Consider the following 16,128-nt stretch of genomic DNA (forward strand, 5'->3'; position numbering starts at 1 on the left):
AGTTTATCACCCCTTTGAGGCCGAGGTTCACTCCCTTTGAGACAGAGAACCTGGCTTTGGGGGAAACACAGGGACTCCCTCGGGACTGCTCTAGGTCCCTGGTGCTCAGGGTGGTGAACCCAAGGGCAGGGAGGCAGGGAGGCTGGGCTCAAACCCCCACCCCAATGACCCATACAATAGTAGGGCAGTGCTGGGAGCTGGCGGTGATGTTGATGATAGCGGTGGCAGTGGTGGTGGTGATGGTGGTAGTGGTGATACAGGTGGTGATGGTGGTGACAGTGGTGGTGATGGTGATGATGGTGATAGCAGTGCTGGTTGTGGTGGTGATGGTAGTCATGATGATTATAGTGGAGGTGGTAGTGATGATGGTGACATTGGTGGTGGTGTTGGTGATGGTGGTGATAATTGTGGTGAGGATAGTGATGATGGTAGTGATGGTGGTGGTGATGGTGGTGATGGCAGTGATGATGATGGTGGTGATAATGGTGGCAGTAGTGGTGGTGATGGTGGTGATGGTGGTGATAGGGTGGTGATGGTGATGATGATGGTGGTGATTATTGTGAGGATGGTGCTGGTGGTGGTGATGGCAGTGATGATGATGATGGTGGAGGTGGTGGTGATAATGATAGTGGTGTTGGTGATGGTGATGGTGGTGGTGGTGATAGGGTGGTGGTGATGACAGTAATAGTAGTGGTTGGGATAGATGGTGGTGGTGGTGATAGTAATGGCAGGATGGATGGTGGTGATGGTGGTGATGGCGATGGTGGTGGTGATGGTACTGGTGGTGGTGATGGCAGTGATTATGGTGATGGTGCTGGCAGTGATTATGGTGGTGGAGGTGGTGGTGATAATGGTGACAGTGGTGGTAGTTATGGTGATGATGGTGGTAGTGATTGTGGTAGTGATGGTAGTAGTGGTGATGGTGCTGGTGATGGTGATGGCAGTGATTATGGTGGTGGAGGTGGTGGTGATAATGGTGACAGTGGTGGTAGTTATGGTGATGGTGGTGGTAGTGATGCTGGTGGTGGTGGTGGTGGTGGTGATAGTGGTGGTGGTGATGGTGGTGGTAGCAATGAAGTTGCTGGTGACAGTGATCACTAAGCAGCCTCTGAAATGAAATAACTCTGGCCTTTTTGGGTCCCCACAGCCCCCCTGCAGGCCCTCTACCTGGAGGTGGTTCCTGTCATTGGCATCAACCAGGAGGTGAACCTCACAGCTGTGCTGCTTCCCTTGAACCCCAACCTCACTGTCTTCTACTGGTGGATCGGCCATAGCCTGCAGGTGCGCTGGCTTTGCCCCCGCTCAGCCCTTCTTCCCACCGGCTCCCCACAAAGGTTCACAGTAAAGCAGAGCATGGCCCTGGGTTTTCAGCAGAAGGAACCAGTGTAGGGCGCACTCCTCACCCTTGGGCCCCTCCTGGGGCAATTGAGAGGGACACAGCGCCCGTGGGTGCCTGTTCAGGGCCCATCTGCTCAGTGGTGCCAGATGAGTCAGACTAGACCCTGCCTTTTCCTGGGAAAGAGCTGGGAACACGGTGGCTGACTTGAGTTGGGGGTGGTAGAAGTCATGGGGACGGGTAGGTGGGCTGCATGAGAGCTCCTGGAAAGGAGAGCATTTGCAGTGAGAGGCTCAGGGAAAGCTTTACAGAAGAAGAGGTCAAGGGGGCTCAGAAGCCTCACTCAGAGGCCTGGGTTATACTGTGTCTGCAGTGGGGAGCCACAGATAGTCCTTGAGCAGGAAAGAGTCCAAATTAGCAGAATGCCTGGACTGGGGGCAAGACCCAGTGAGGGGCATCTTCCATAAGCAAACAGCCCAGCACCACCAGGCAGGAAGCCCCCTACCAGCAACTGACCGCCCTGACACAGAGGCCCAGCAAGGGGAGGGGCTGTGGGCTCTGGATTATGTTTCTCTAGAATAGGGAGGGTCTGAGAAGGAGCTCAGGGTCTGGGTTCAAGTCTCGGCTCTGCCACTTCCAGCTGAATGCTCCATACATGTCACTTCACCTGGCAGAACCTCTGCCTCCACATCCACACCTATGGGGGTGGCCTCTCCTGTCTCTGCATCAACATGGCGCCCCCCCACCCCCACTGAGTGTGCACCATCCCCACGGCTGGGTCCTGAGCTGGGCACTGGCTTGGTGCCGTGGATGACGGAGCCATGGCTCATCCACACAGCTGTGGCCATATGTGGGGATGGGAAGATCACATGGTCAGTGAGTGAAGGCCCAGCCCGGCAGCCACATCAGGCCTCCTAAATGCCTGTGGGGGGTGGGCCTGGAGAGCTGTCGAGAAGGAAGGGGGGTGCTGGGATCTCACGTTTGTGCTGTGTTGGCTTACAACCAGGTGCCCACGAGGTCGGGGTTTCGAGACCAACCTGGCTAACATGGTGAAACCCTCTCTCTACTAAAAATACAAAAATTAATCGGGCATGGTGGTGCATATGTCTATAGGCCCAGCTACATGGGAGGCTGAGATGGGAGAATACTTGAACCCAGGAGGCAGAGGTTGCAGTAAGCCAAGATTGTGCCACTGCCCTCCAGCCTGGGCAACAGAACAAGACTCCGTCTCAAAAAAAAAAAAAAAAAGAACCAGCTGCCCGTCCCGTACCTCCCTGGGTGCTGCCACCACAGGACGTCCATAACAGGCCCATTTGCTGATGGGAACAAGGGGACAGCAATGCTCTCAGTGAGGCAGCGACCATAGGTCAGCGTCCCCCATGGCCACTGCCTCACTCAGCCACACCCCTGAGCCCTGCTGTGTCCCTGCAGCCCCTCCTTTCCCTGGATAATTCTGTGACAACGCGGTTTTCGGACACGGGCGATGTGCGTGTGACGGTGCAGGCCGCCTGTGGGAACTCGGTGTTGCAGGACTCCAGGGTCCTCCGTGTGCTGGGTGAGTCCTTCCCGGGGTCTGGCAGCACGGCCTCTGCATCTCTGCTGCAGTCCAGGAGGCCAGGCCACATGGGTCTCATAAGCCATGAATTTGCTGGTCACCCTGGGTGGCCCTGGGGTGGGGAGGGAGGGGGTGGATAAACACAGCCCTGCCCTGGCTGTGTGGCCTGGGCAAAGTCTCCCAGTCTCTCTGGCCTCAGTTTCCCCGTCTGTAAAATAAATACTGATAAATCCTGTGTCCCAAGACACTCATGGGACACAACACACTAGGGACAAGGTCACCCAGCAGCAAGACAGCCAGTTTTGGGAACGGGCTCTGCCTGCCTCCAGGGCCTCTGTCCTCTTGGCACCTCCGGCCGAGCCTGAGCATTGTCTCATGATTGCAGCACAAAGATGACTCCTGTCTGTAGAAGCACTGAGCCTCCTTTTCTGAATCTGCATCCTTATTTATCTGTGGGAGATATTTACAATACCAATTGGTCCTAAGACTGAAGGAGACCCCCCCTTGTCAAAGAGGCAGATCTCATTGCCACCATCATCACAGCAATAAACCCTCATTTTGCTTTAAGAACACCCTCTACTGTGGACAGCAGCCATCCGTTAAATATTTAGTTGGACAAGTGTGCAGAGGGTTGGGCTGCCTACACAGGCCCCTCATACCCTGGAGGAGGCTGCCCTTGGCTATTCGTCATTCACTGCTGGGCTGGGAGCTTTGCAAAGGCCATCACCACCCTCATTGTAAGATGTTGAGTTTGCAGTTCTCAAAGCACTTGTCCCTTGAGTGCTTCAGCCCTGCACAGCCTCCTCCTACTTTACTTGTGAGAAAACTGAGGCCTGAGAAGTAGAGAGGTTAAAATTTAGCTCTGAGGCCCCTGATGACTTTAAAAATGGGCTTTGAGCCATGGACCATGGGAAATGTGGGAGAAGGAGAAGAAGACAGGGCCCCTGCTCTCAAGGGACTCTTAATCTGGTGGGGGGACCAGCCTGTTGAAGTCCATGGATCCCTGATGGATGAGAGGCTGACCGCATAGGGTGTGTTCATCCTTGTGAGTCAAGGAGGCAAATCTCACAGAGCAGGCTCGGCGCACACCAGGCCTCCCTCCTGGGTCAGCGCGTCTTTGTCATCGTCACTGGCATCTTTGTCACTGCTGTTATAAGATGGCAGCCAGTGACATGGGTCCTGTCTGGGACAGACCACCACTGCTGGCATCCAGGGAAGGAGTTGGCTTCCAAATACAAAATCAGGGCTGCTCTCGGCCTGCTTGAGAAGACGATGGGGCTGCTGGGCCCTGGGATCTGAATCAAGGGCCTCCTGGGACCATCCAGGGCATGTGGCTGCCCCTGATCCCCACCCTGGAGCCGTCTGAGCCAGGCTGTTCAGGACTGACCAGTCTCCCTTCTCTGCCTCTTTCCAGATCAATTTCAGGTCGTGCCTCTGCAGTTTTCCAAGGAGCTGGATGCCTACAACCCGAACACGCCTGAGTGGAGGGAAGACGTGGGCCTGGTGGTCACCCGGCTGCTCTCCAAGGTGTCCACCCAGAGCTTGGAGCCTCCCCAGCCCTGCAGCACTTCTGGCATCCAGAGAAGCCCAAGGGCGCTGGGGCACCCAGGGCAAGGAGAGGCGGGTGGCACTGCCCCTGCACATGATGCTCTGGCCTTTGAGCTAGCTGGGGGTGTTGAAAGCTGTGGGTGGGGGGCGGGCGGCACTGCCCTCGTTCAGGGGGACCTGCAGCTGGAGCGCCACCTCACAGGGGAGGGACCACAGACACCCTCCACACACACAGTCCAGGGATCACCTGCCGTTTGCGGGAGACCCCGCTGCCGTCCTCCAGTGCTCCAGAGTCTCTTTAAAGCAATTTTCCTTCATTCACTGAACTTCTCTTCTGGGCCAGACACGAAACAGAGAGAATGACCCAGTGTGCCCACTGCCCTCAGGGAGCTCCCGGGAGGCAGACATCAGGGTGGGCTGTAGCACACCCACGGCCCTTGGTCCCCCTGTGAGAGAGGACCAGTCCTCTAGAGCTATCTGAGGCTGTCACAGGCTGAGGCCTCTCTAATTCGGCTCCCCCCTGTGAAGAATGCCGGTAAAAGGGTCCTGGGCACTGAAGGATGAATAGGGGTTTGCCAGTTGGAAGTGTGTGGAACGGGACTTCCAGGAGGCAGAGGCACCTACATGAGCAGCGCCTATGGGTTGAGAGCGTTCTCTGTGGGTGTGCGGCCCTGGCTGGGCCTGGGGTGTTGGGGAGTGGGAAGGGGGAGGTGGCCGGAGTCAGTAGGGCCGGGTCACAGACCTGGAATGGTGTGGTCAAGAGCCTTGTCATGGAGGACATCAGCCAGGGAGGAAGGTGCTGGCTCACTCTAGTCATGGTCTGAAGAATAGACTGAGGGCCAGGCCTGGCCAAGGGGAGGCCAGTGTGAGGGCACAGGGCCTGAAGAGCAGGGCTGAGGGCCCTGGGCAGCTGGGTGCAGGAGGTAGCTCAGGGCACCCTGGGACCCTGGAACGATCCCCATGTCATGCAGGGGTCAGGAATGGCCTGCGGGACAGGTGTCCAGGACTCAGGCCACGAAGGGAGAGAGGGTGTTCCTGGGGGCCCCAGGGTGAGGCAGGGGATGAGGAAGACAAGTGGACCGAAGTGGCTAAACTCTCCCCGCAGGAGACCAGCGTCCCTCAGGAGCTGCTGGTGACCGTGCTGAAGCCGGGGCTGCCCACTTTGGCCGACCTTTACGTGCTCCTGCCCCCTCCCAGGCCCACGAGGAAGAGGAGCCTCTCGAGTGATAAGGTATGTCCTGTGGTCATTGGACTCCCAGGTCCTCCCTGTGCAGCCCAGGGCTCGGGCCATTTACAACAAGCAGGGACATCTCAGTGGCTCATGGCATAAAGGTGTCTTTCTCGCTGCATCAGTCTGACTCAGGGTGGCTAAACCTCGTCCACCTGTGGCTACACACCCTCTGGAAGTCGCACAGCCTCTAAGGTCACTGCAGCAGTGTAGTTGGGGGGAGGGCACAGGCTGCACCACCTCCCAGGGGTACTTGCTCACTTCCTTTCCCGTGTCATTGGCTGGAGATGGTCACATGGCCCCAACCTGACTGCCACGGGCACTGGGAAATGAGGGTAAGCACTGTCAGGGAGACACCCGAGGATGTGAGTTTCAGGGCCGAGCAGAAGTCAGCCCCCATGCAGTTAGCAAATGTCTTTATTGCAAAGGACAGCTTCCAAATTGCCCTCATGGAGGGGATAAAAGACCTCCCATGTGACAGGTGTGGGAAGGGGACTCAAAGATGAACCAGAATCCCTTCACACCCACTAGGATGGCTAAAATTAAAAAGCAGACAATTTCAAGTATTGACAAGGAAGCAGAGAACTTGGAACCTCTCACGTTGCTGGTGGAAAAGGTTCAGTTGCTGGACAAAACAGGCTGGAAATTCCTCAATAAGTTATACCTAAGTTACCACATGACCCAGCAAGTCCACTTATGGGTATATACCCAAGAGAAGCAAAAACATACATCCACAGTACATGGATTCACAGCAGCATTACTCATTGCAGCCAAAAAGTGCCCATCAGCTGCTGAAGAAACAAATTGTGGTCCAACCTTACAATGGAATATTCTTTGACCACCAAAAGGAATGAAGCCCTTGATACCTCTGACAACATGAACGAACCTTGAAAACATGATGCTAAGTGAAAGAGGCCAGTTGCAAAAGACCACGTAGTGTGTGATTCCATTCACATTAAATGCCCAGAACAGGCAAATCCGTAGAGACAGAAATAGATGAATGGTTGCCAGGGGCTGGGGGAGAGTGCATGGGGAGTTGCTGCTAAGGCTAGGGGATTCTTTGGGAGAGGATGAAAATGTGCAGGAATTAGATAGTGGTAATGCTTGCACAACTTAGGGAATATACTAAAATGCATTAAATTGTACACTTTAAAAGAGTAAATGTTACTATCAGTTTCTAAAAATGAACCAGAAGCTCACATAGCCTGCACTGGTCATGGAGACCGACGCTCACTCAGGTGATCTGGAAGGCATGGCCAGCGCAGGGGAAGGACAGTGCACACTCCAGCATGCCACGTGGTACCACATCCCATTTTACAGACACGGGAAGTGAGGCTTGGTGAGGGCCACTGTCAGAAAGGACCAGAGGCGATCAAACAGCAGAAGCGCTTCTACACACTAACAGCAAGCTACCTGGAAAAGAAATCAAGAAAACAGTCCCACTAACAATAGCATCAAAAATTAAAAGTAAAATAAACTACTTAGGAACAAATTGAACCAAGGATGTGAAAAACTTGTGAAAAACTTAGGAACAAATTAAACCAAGGAGGTGAAAAACATGTGCACTAAAAACCATAAAACACCAGTGAAAGAATTTGAAGACACAAATCGATGGAAAGATATCCTGTGTTCGTGGATTAGAAGAATTTATATCATTAAGATGTCCATACTACATAAAGTGATGTACAGATTTAATGCAAGATCTATCAAAATTTCAATGAGATTTTTCACAGAAATAGAAAAAAAAATCCTAAAATTTGTATGAAACCACAAAAGGCCTGAAATAGCCAAAGCCATTTTGAGCAAAAAGAAAAAAGCTGGAAGCATCACAGTCCCTGGCTTCAAAATGCACTACAAAATTATAGTAATCCAAACAGCATGGTACTGGCATAAAAACAGACACGTAGACCCATGGAACAGAATAGAGAGCCCAGAAATAAATCCATACATGTACGGTCAATTGATTTTCAATAAAGCTGTCAAGAAGACACAATGGAGAAAAGAGAATATCTTCCATAAATATTGCTGGGAAACTGAATATCCACATGCAGAAGAATGCAATTAGATTCTTACACCCTCTACAAAATCCAGCTCAGAGTGGATTAAAGACAAATGTAGACCTGAATCTGGAAAAACACCAAAAGAAAACATAGTGAAAAACTATGCATCAGTTTGAGCAATGCTGTTTTGCAGATGATCCCAAAAGTACATGCAACAAAGGCAAAAACAGACAAATGGGATGATGCCAAACCAAGAGACCCTTGCACAGCCAGAGAAACTATCAGCGGAGTGAAGAGATGACCCACAGAATCGGAGAAAAGATTCATGAAGCATACCTCTGACAAGGGGTTTACATCCAGAATACGTAAGAAACCCAACTCCATAGCCAGAAAACAAGTGACCCGATTAAAAAACGGGCAAAGGAGCCAAGTAGACATTTCTCAAAGGGAGACACACAAATGGCCAACAGGTATGTGAAAAACATGCTCACCATCTCGAATCATCAGGGAAATGCTCATTAAAGCCACAGTGAGACATGGCCTCACACCTGTTAGAATGGCTATTGTCAAAATAGCAGAGCTGACCAGTGCTGTGAAAGGCGGCCGGGTCTCTGAGCCCACCCAGCCCTGGGTGATGACTCAGACCCAGGAAGTAGTGAGGGGGCCAGGAGGAAGTAAGAGGGGCAAGGAGGGAGCGCTCCTCTGCGCCGGGCACCTCACACATTTGTCATGTCACACAGACCCCGGAGGAGGATGCCCGTGGCCCACAAGGCTGACTGTCTTTTGGCCACTGCCCTCTCCAACTATAGGTGCCCCTGACCCTGCATCCCTCACCCTACAACCCAGCACCACCTCCTGGGGTATCCCTCCCTCAGACAGCGTGTCTGATTCTCCTGTCCTGCCCTGTCTCATTCTCTTCTTGGTCTTCCACCTCCAGGAAGCCTTCCCCTGACCACCACTGGGGGATGGAGCCTCCTGGAGCACCCCTGCATTGCCCCAACTTGGCACACTCCGTGGCCTGTATCTCTTTTACATTTCCAACTAAAACAAGAGCTCGTGAAGGGCAGAACCATGTCTGGGTCACCTTTGTGTCCCATCCATGGTTCTTGATGAAAGTTCCCTTGTGGGTGATTATTCCCATCGTACAAAGGAGGACACCGAGGCTCAGTGAGGCCAGGTGGCTCGCCCAGCCCCATGGCTCCAGAGGGTTCAAGCAGGACTCACACCTGTCCACCCAGCTCTCCCGTCTCCCTCTGGTGGATCCCAGAGCCACCCCCCAACTCTCCCCTACCTCTGGAAGATCCCACCAGATCCCCCTCCCTCTCCCCACCCCTCTGGTGGATCCCAGCAGACCTTGCTCCCCTCCCCACTGGTGGAGGACACCCCCTCACTCTCTCCACCAGAGGAGGGCCCTTCTTCCCCTTACACCTATGGCAAACCCCTCCCCCACCCCCCATGGAGGACCCCCTCACTCTTCTCCCGGTAGAAGACCCCCCCAACACGTGGAGACCCCTCACTCCCCTCCTGGAGGAGGATCCCATACCCCTCCCCTTTTGGCAGAGGACCCCCTCATGGAGGCCCCCCTCACTGTCCCCTCTGTGCTTGCAGAGGCTCGCCGCCATCCAGCAGGTGCTGAATGCACAGAAGATCAGCTTCCTCCTGCGAGGCGGGGTCCGGGTCCTGGTGGCCCTGAGGGACACAGGCACAGGTGAGCCACTGGGAGCTCTCCTGCGGAACAGGTGGAGGAGGCATCCAGGCCCTGGAGAAGGCATGTCCCTGCAAGGCCCTCGGGCAGATGGCCCGTAGCCCCCTCCTGGTGGGTGTTCGCCTCTGATGGAACTGAGAACCCACCCAGGTCAGACCCAGGGCCCCACTCTCCTCCGCGGATGTCCCATGGAGCACTGCTCTTACCTGACACCCACGCCTCGGGTCTCAGATAATCTCTGCCCCTTTCCTGACCCACAGAGCTGTCTCCTCGGCCGTCAGTCATCCTTTCCCCTTTGGGGCAACAGCCTTTGCAGAAGCTGATGAGCTTTTCTCTGCTTTGTAAAGACACCGTGCCCTTGAAACTTGGCAGGTTCACCCCACACCAGCATCAACATGGCCGGGGAGCTCTGCCCACAGCCTCCGTCCCCAGTGGGAGCCAGGTCGAGAGGCAGGGACTTCTCCAAGGCCACACAGGACGCACTCCTGGTCTTTTATGGCCTCTGGCCCCTCTCAGCCACATCAGGAGTGCTGGCCACAGGCATGGAGCAGCCTCCACACCAAAGAGGCTGGGGCAGGGACAGGCAGGGGACGGGCAGGGACAGGCAGGGGACAGGAAGGGGTTGAGCCGGGAATGGGCTGGGGAAGGGCTGGGGAGGGAATGGGAATGGGCTGAAGACAGGCAGGAAAGGGGCCAGGGACAGGCAGGGGACAAGCTGGGGATGGGCGGGGGACAGGCTGGGGAAGGGCGGGGAACAGACGGGATGGGCTGGGGATGGGACGAGGATGGGTGGTGCCCGTGGCCCTCCACTGACAACTGCTTTGCTTGCAGGTGCTGAGCAGCTGGGCGGTGGCGGTGGCTACTGGGCGGTAGTGGTGCTGTTTGTCATCGGTCTCTTCGCAGCAGGAGCGTTCATCCTCTACAAGTTCAAAAGGCAAGGCCCTTGGCTGCCCTCATCTGCTGGGCTCTGACCATGGGGCTTAGGCTGCCAGGCCCAACTCACTCAGGCAGATCTAGAAAAGGCCCCAGCAGGGCTTCAGAAGGGAGTGGTGACAGTTTGTGCCTGTGATGGGCTGCAGTGGGAGGTGCTTGCCTGGCTCTGTACCACCTGTGAGGTCTCTGGAAGAGACGGCCACCACTCGTAACCCAGAGAGCATCGCGCACCCACTCCTCCACTCTGCCTGGGACATCCCAGCCATTGTCCCGTTCAGCTCCACCCACCTCACGGGGAGGACACTGCCCATCTCACAGATGAGGAAACTGGGCTCAGAGAGGTTGAGCGGTGTGCCCAAGGTCACACAGACGGCCAGACTCAGAGCTGGGACCTGACCCAGGCCCGCCCGCATCCCAGGCTTCCTCGGCCGCCCAACCATCCCTTCCCCCCTCTCGAGAGCGCTTGAGAGCTGCTGAGCTTCCTGCCAGGCACTCCTGTGGGGTAGGGCTCTGGCTGTCCCCATGAGGGAGCTGCTTGTGCCGAGGCTGGGGTGAGGTGGCAAGAACAGTGTGTGTTTATTGGGAGGGGCTTTGGTACCTCTCTTTCCTTCTGAGCCTGTTCCCTGGCTGTGAAATGGGTGTGATCCCCCCACGTTGGGACATGTCATGGCCACCCTACAGGGGCTGGACAACCTGAAGTTCCCTGGACGCTAAACCTGGAATGAGCAAAGTGACACAGCGGCATCACCAGACTCCTTCCCTGCAAACACGGCTCCTAGATTTGGCCCTATTGTTTCTCCCCTGCCTGCTGGTTCAGCTCCGGGGGCCTCAGTCTCCCCATCGGGGTCACCCTTGAGGACCATCAAAGGCTACAGCTCACCCCTTCCTTTTGACTTATTTGGAGGCTTGAGCCCTTCCCCGACACCAAACCCCAGCCTTTCATGGGCCCTGGACTCCCCCAACCCCTCCTCCTGCCCTGGGTCTCACTGTTTTATGCGCTGCGGATCTTTCGAGTAGTAGTTTCATGTGTACCCCCCACAGGCTGGCCCAGGCACTGGGACACAGCACTGACTGTCTGGGAGCGCATCCAGGAGCTCCTTACCCACCTTATTACTCAGTTCCACCCAAAGGGTTGGCCTGCAGCACTCAGAGCTGAACTGGAGAATCTGGGAGGACTTCCCTGAGGAAGTGACTTCTGGTGGGGATCCTGAAGGACGAATAGGAGTTTATGGGGCAAAGAAGTAGAACAAGGTCTGTCCTGTGGTCTTTCCCAAATTCCAAACTCAGAGAGGCACTGGCTTCCCAACAGGTGTATCCAGGGGTTCCATAGGCACTGCAAATTCAAATCACTCAGCATCCTCTTCCCCTAAAACTGGTGCTGAGCAAATGACACTCTGCCAGGTGCCCAGGCCAGGATCCCACCTCCTTCCTGTGTACTCTCTCCCTAACCTGTATCCCATGGCCGCTGCAAGTGGGGTTTGTCACAGCAAGGAGGTGGCAGGGGCGGCCTTTGAGGCCAGGCTTTCAGGTCCTGAAGCCAGGCCCCTCACTGCCCTGGACACAAAAGCAGCTGAAAGTTGGTGCTGACCAGCCCCAGGGCTGTGGCTTCAAGCTCTGGGAGCTTGAATGTATTGGGCATAGGCGGAAGTGGCCAATATATTTTGAGGCTCCATCTCACAACAGAGCAACGCCCCATTTAGCCCCAGCGGCCGGAGGCTTTAGGCTCTGGTACAGCCTGCACCCCCCGGAGCTCCTGGCTTACTCACGGGCTGGGCTGGGCAGCACTGACAACCCGGTCAAAGCCATCAGCCACCTGTCCCTGGGGCCCAGCAGGGGCTGGGCCCTCGTCTCTCGAGGCTCTAGACTGAGGGAGCAGGGCTGCTTTGAGCATTTTAATCCAGTGGGGAAGTGTTGCAGCCTGTAGGTGATACTGGCCACCTTCTGTCACCCTCAGAGCTAGTCACAGGTCCCGCCCCGCCCCATCCTGCCGTCAAAGTGTTTCCAGAGGGCTGGCGGTGTTCATCAACTGCATCGGAGAAAGTCCCCGTCTCCCGCTGGGTCTCAGTCCCCTCATCTGTGAAATGGGAGCCTGGCCCTGGGTTTCGATTGGACTAAGTGGGATGTTGTGCATGAAGGAGCCTGGCCCATGGTGGGTCTTGAGCCTGGTCCCAGTGGAGGCAGCGGGGCTGTGCCCACCCTCTCCCTTTCCTCCCTGGGAAATCGAGGACAGCACTTCCCCAGGACGCCTGGACGGGGCTCAGCAAGTGCCTCTCAGAGCTGGGCTGGCTCGTGCCTCCTGTGGGAATGTGTGCCCAGCCCAGTGGCAGGGTGGCCAGGCGTGGGGGTTGGGGGGAAAGAGGATATAAGGCCCTTTCCCTGCAACACGCCCGTGCTTCGCTTCTCAGGGGAGACGACAGATACACAGTGATCACCCAATGTGTCAGGGCAGAGGGAATCCCAGGGCCCAGGGAGCACACAGGAGGGAGGGCTTCCTGGAGGAAGTGGCTTTGAGCAGAGATGGGGCGGGAGGCAAGACTTGGGGCTGGGATAGGCACCTCTGGAGTGCTGTGGGCACTGTGCACCACACTCGATGTGGCCAGGCGGCCAGCAGAAGGCTCCAGGGACAGGCGGCCTGGGAAGCCGCCCCAATCTGAGCCGCCCTCGCCTCTGTCCAGCAGGAAACGGCCGGGCAGGACCGTGTACGCCCAAATGCACAACGAGAAGGAGCAGGAGATGACCAGCCCCGTGAGCCACAGTGAGGACGTCCAGGGCACTGCCCCGGGTGAGGAGTTTATAGATGATGATCTCGACTCGCAGACTCTAGGTAACATCCGCCCCAAACCCACCCCACCCTCCCGCAGGCCAGCCCGCTGGGCCACTGCGGCCAGCAAAACGCACAGGACCCCGGTCCAGCAGACCTTGCTGGGTCAGTCGGGCCCACTGTGTCCCTCCATCTGATGAGGGGATGACGCGACCTCTCAGGGCTGCCCCCAGAGATGAAATCCAAGACCTGTGGACGCTGAGGGCCCCATCCCTGGCAATGACCAAACAGCCCCCGACAGCCCAGTCGAGGCAGGGAAAGGACGGGAAGCAGGGCTGGCTTTGAAAGGAAGCCTGACTCTGGCCTCAGGGTGTGCGAGGCCTTTTCCCCCGCAGCCGCTCCCTCAGCACTCGCAGTCCTCCCCTTCACTGCAGTGGTGATTTAGGGAACATCCCACACGTGGACCTGCGGCACCGCGCTTTACAGTTTACGAAGCATTTCCACGGATGTGATCATGCCCAGGGCGAGAAGACCAGTCAAGTCATCTACGGCTGCACAACAAACCACCCACCTCAGCGGCAGCATCGTTTATGGCCGTTTGCTCTTCTGGTGTCTGGGAGCTGAGTGGGCTCAGCCGGGCTGCTCGCTGTCAGGGTCTCTCATGAGGCTGCAGTCAATAGCTGGTGCAGCGATCATCTCAAAGGCTGCCTCACTCAGATGGCCGGCAATTCATGCAGGCAGTCAGCTAACCCCTCACCTGGGCCATCGAGCGGGACACCTGCACATGGTCTCGCCGTGTGTCTTGGGCTTCCTCCCAGCGTGGCGGCTGACTTCCAAGAGCATGTGGAGTGAGGTGGCCAGGCAGGAGCCACACCCGCTTCAGGGCCTGGCCTTGAAGTATACCCTGTCACTTGTGTCTTGCCCTGCCCATGTTTGAGGGGAGGGGGCACGGACTCCACCCCTCAGCTGCAGTCAGAGCGTGATGCCATCCAGCACAACAGGCACTACAGCTCCTCCTCTGGATGAGGGGGTAAACTGAGGCCCAGGAGGCTCTGAGACCTGCCAGAGGGCTGGGAGCCTATGCCAGAGCCATGGCACCAGCCCTGTGTGCCGTGTCGGGCAAGTGCAGCCAGGCAATGTGGGCACTTTCCATGCTTGTCTCAGCTGAGCAGCCAAGGAGGCAGGCTCTTCCCTAGGGCTGAGGATATGGAAGTGCAGGGACAGGGACTGTCCTTGCCCAAGGTCACAGCTAGTGGGGAACAGAGCTGGAACTCACGTCTTGGCAGACCCCAGGGACCCGGCTTCTCCCCTATGGTTCCTATTCTCTTTTAACAATCCCCGTCTGGGCCTGATTTTGTGATGATGTCGGCACACACCTCTCACCGTTGCTGGGGGGTTCTGCAGCAGCTTCCGGAGCAGAGGATGACACACAGGAAGCCACAGAGGTCTCAGCACCCCCAGCTGCTGCCACTGCTGTTCTGATGATCCAGCGTGGAGCGTCACTCACACCCTGCATCCAGGACGTCCTCAGAACATGAGCAGCGGAAACCACTGTCCCTACTGTGCAAATTATTGAAAGTGAGGCTCAAAAAGGAGAAGTCGCTCACCCCGGCCTCGGCCAACCGCTGGCTGACCCTGGAGCCAGATCCCGGCCAGTCAGACTCCAAAGCCTGTGACCTTCACACTCTCTTGAGAGGGGTCAGGGCAGCCGAATGGACTGGCCACAGTCCCTCTCTGCCTCCCCTGCACTGTCTCCAGCCCCTCCCCAGGACTGTCTGCTCCAACCTCGGTGGGGGTCTCTTGTCTCCAGCATCGCCAGCCCAGGTGGGTTCCTCTTGGTGCGACGCATCCGTAGCCTTGGAAACATCACAGGAACCATGTACTTCACTGAGCGCTCGCTCTGTGTCAGGCCCCAGCTCAGCGCCTCCCAGACACCATCTGACTTCCCTGAGGCAGACGTCGACATTGCGTCCACTGCACAGATGAGAAAGCTGAAGCTCAGAGCTGTTACTCAACCTCCCCAGGTCACTTAGTGACAGGAGGTGGAGCCGGGCTCAAGCCTGACTCCGTGGCTGTACAGCTGTGTGCCCCCAAAGGCCCCAGGCCATGGGTGAGCGGCCTATGACTCTAAAGACCCCTCCACTGGTCTTGCTTCTGCCATGGCAGGAGGTGGTCTTGGAGCTCCCCCTCCTGCAGGCGGCGTCACCCCCACGCTCACCCCCGTGATGGAGGCAGCTGTGAGGTCCTGAGAGAACCCAGGCCTTCTCGAGTGGACAGAGGGCACAGGGTCTCAGGAAGACAGGGCTCGGCTCCCCAGCCCCCGACGGCTGTTTGCTTCCAAGTCCCTAAAGAGTAATGCTAGTGGGGTAGTAAGATTCGTGCAGCCAAGCCCTTGGTCCACGCCGCCCTTGCCAGTGCAGCAGCCACACTTCCCCGTCTAACCCACGACAGTCCTTTGAGGGGTGCAATTGACCCTCACGTTAGAGATGACGAAGCCAAGGCCCAGCCAGGTGAAGGATGGGTGAGGACTCAGACGAGGACTCAGGCGTGGCCGGGCTGTGCCGCGGGTGCTCCCAGCCGTGTCTCCCAGTGCCCTTGAGGTGGGACAGCTCTGGGTCCTCGGTCCTCGACCCGTCCCCTTGTCTCCTAACCAGCCCCCACCCAGGATGCCCAGACCACCCCTTGACGCTGACATCCCTATGTCCCCCTCTCTCCCACTCTCGCCTCCCCGGGCCTTGCCACTCTACGCCCTGCAGCACCCACTGCCAGGAGGGGGCGGAGCCTCAGCCCTTCTCGAACCCCCTTGCTGCCAATGCCGGGGGCGACCCCCACGCAGGTCAGTGGCTGTGGCGGGCTGGGGCCGGCCTGGGCCTCACCTCTCAGGCCCTCTGGGGCCCACTGCTTGTGATGGCACCAAGAGAGTCCATTCCTCAGGCACCCACCTAGGAACCACGGAGACCCGCCTGCACCTGCACGGGCTAAAGGAACCCAGGGAGGCCCCACTACACGTTGGCTCGAGGCGCTGGCTGAGGCCACCACCGTGGCCCCCGTGGCCCCGTCTC

General features: G+C 57.0%; 2 protein-coding genes across 7 annotated transcripts in view; one reads left to right on the forward strand and one right to left on the reverse strand.

The window, feature by feature from the left end:
• GRPEL1 (GrpE like 1, mitochondrial) overlaps window positions 1–16,128 on the reverse strand; it is a 972,139-nt gene that overhangs the window by 677,005 nt on the left and 279,006 nt on the right. The window lies entirely within an intron of this gene.
• Window positions 1–16,128, forward strand: part of SORCS2 (sortilin related VPS10 domain containing receptor 2) — a 554,540-nt gene that overhangs the window by 537,313 nt on the left and 1,099 nt on the right. For 2 of the 3 annotated variants that reach the window (XM_050792079.1, XM_050792080.1), the window contains 7 exons: window positions 1,148–1,281; window positions 2,768–2,891; window positions 4,306–4,418; window positions 5,545–5,670; window positions 9,276–9,375; window positions 10,204–10,306; window positions 12,981–13,087. In XM_050792079.1, coding sequence (XP_050648036.1) covers window positions 1,148–1,281; window positions 2,768–2,891; window positions 4,306–4,418; window positions 5,545–5,670; window positions 9,276–9,375; window positions 10,204–10,306; window positions 12,981–13,087 — 807 coding nt within the window. The remainder of the gene's footprint in view (window positions 1–1,147; window positions 1,282–2,767; window positions 2,892–4,305; window positions 4,419–5,544; window positions 5,671–9,275; window positions 9,376–10,203; window positions 10,307–12,980; window positions 13,088–16,128) is intronic. The other variant, XM_050792078.1, reaches the window with a different exon arrangement.

Source organism: Macaca thibetana, chromosome 5, assembly GCF_024542745.1.
Source record: "Macaca thibetana thibetana isolate TM-01 chromosome 5, ASM2454274v1, whole genome shotgun sequence".
Lineage (NCBI taxonomy): Eukaryota > Metazoa > Chordata > Mammalia > Primates > Cercopithecidae > Macaca > Macaca thibetana.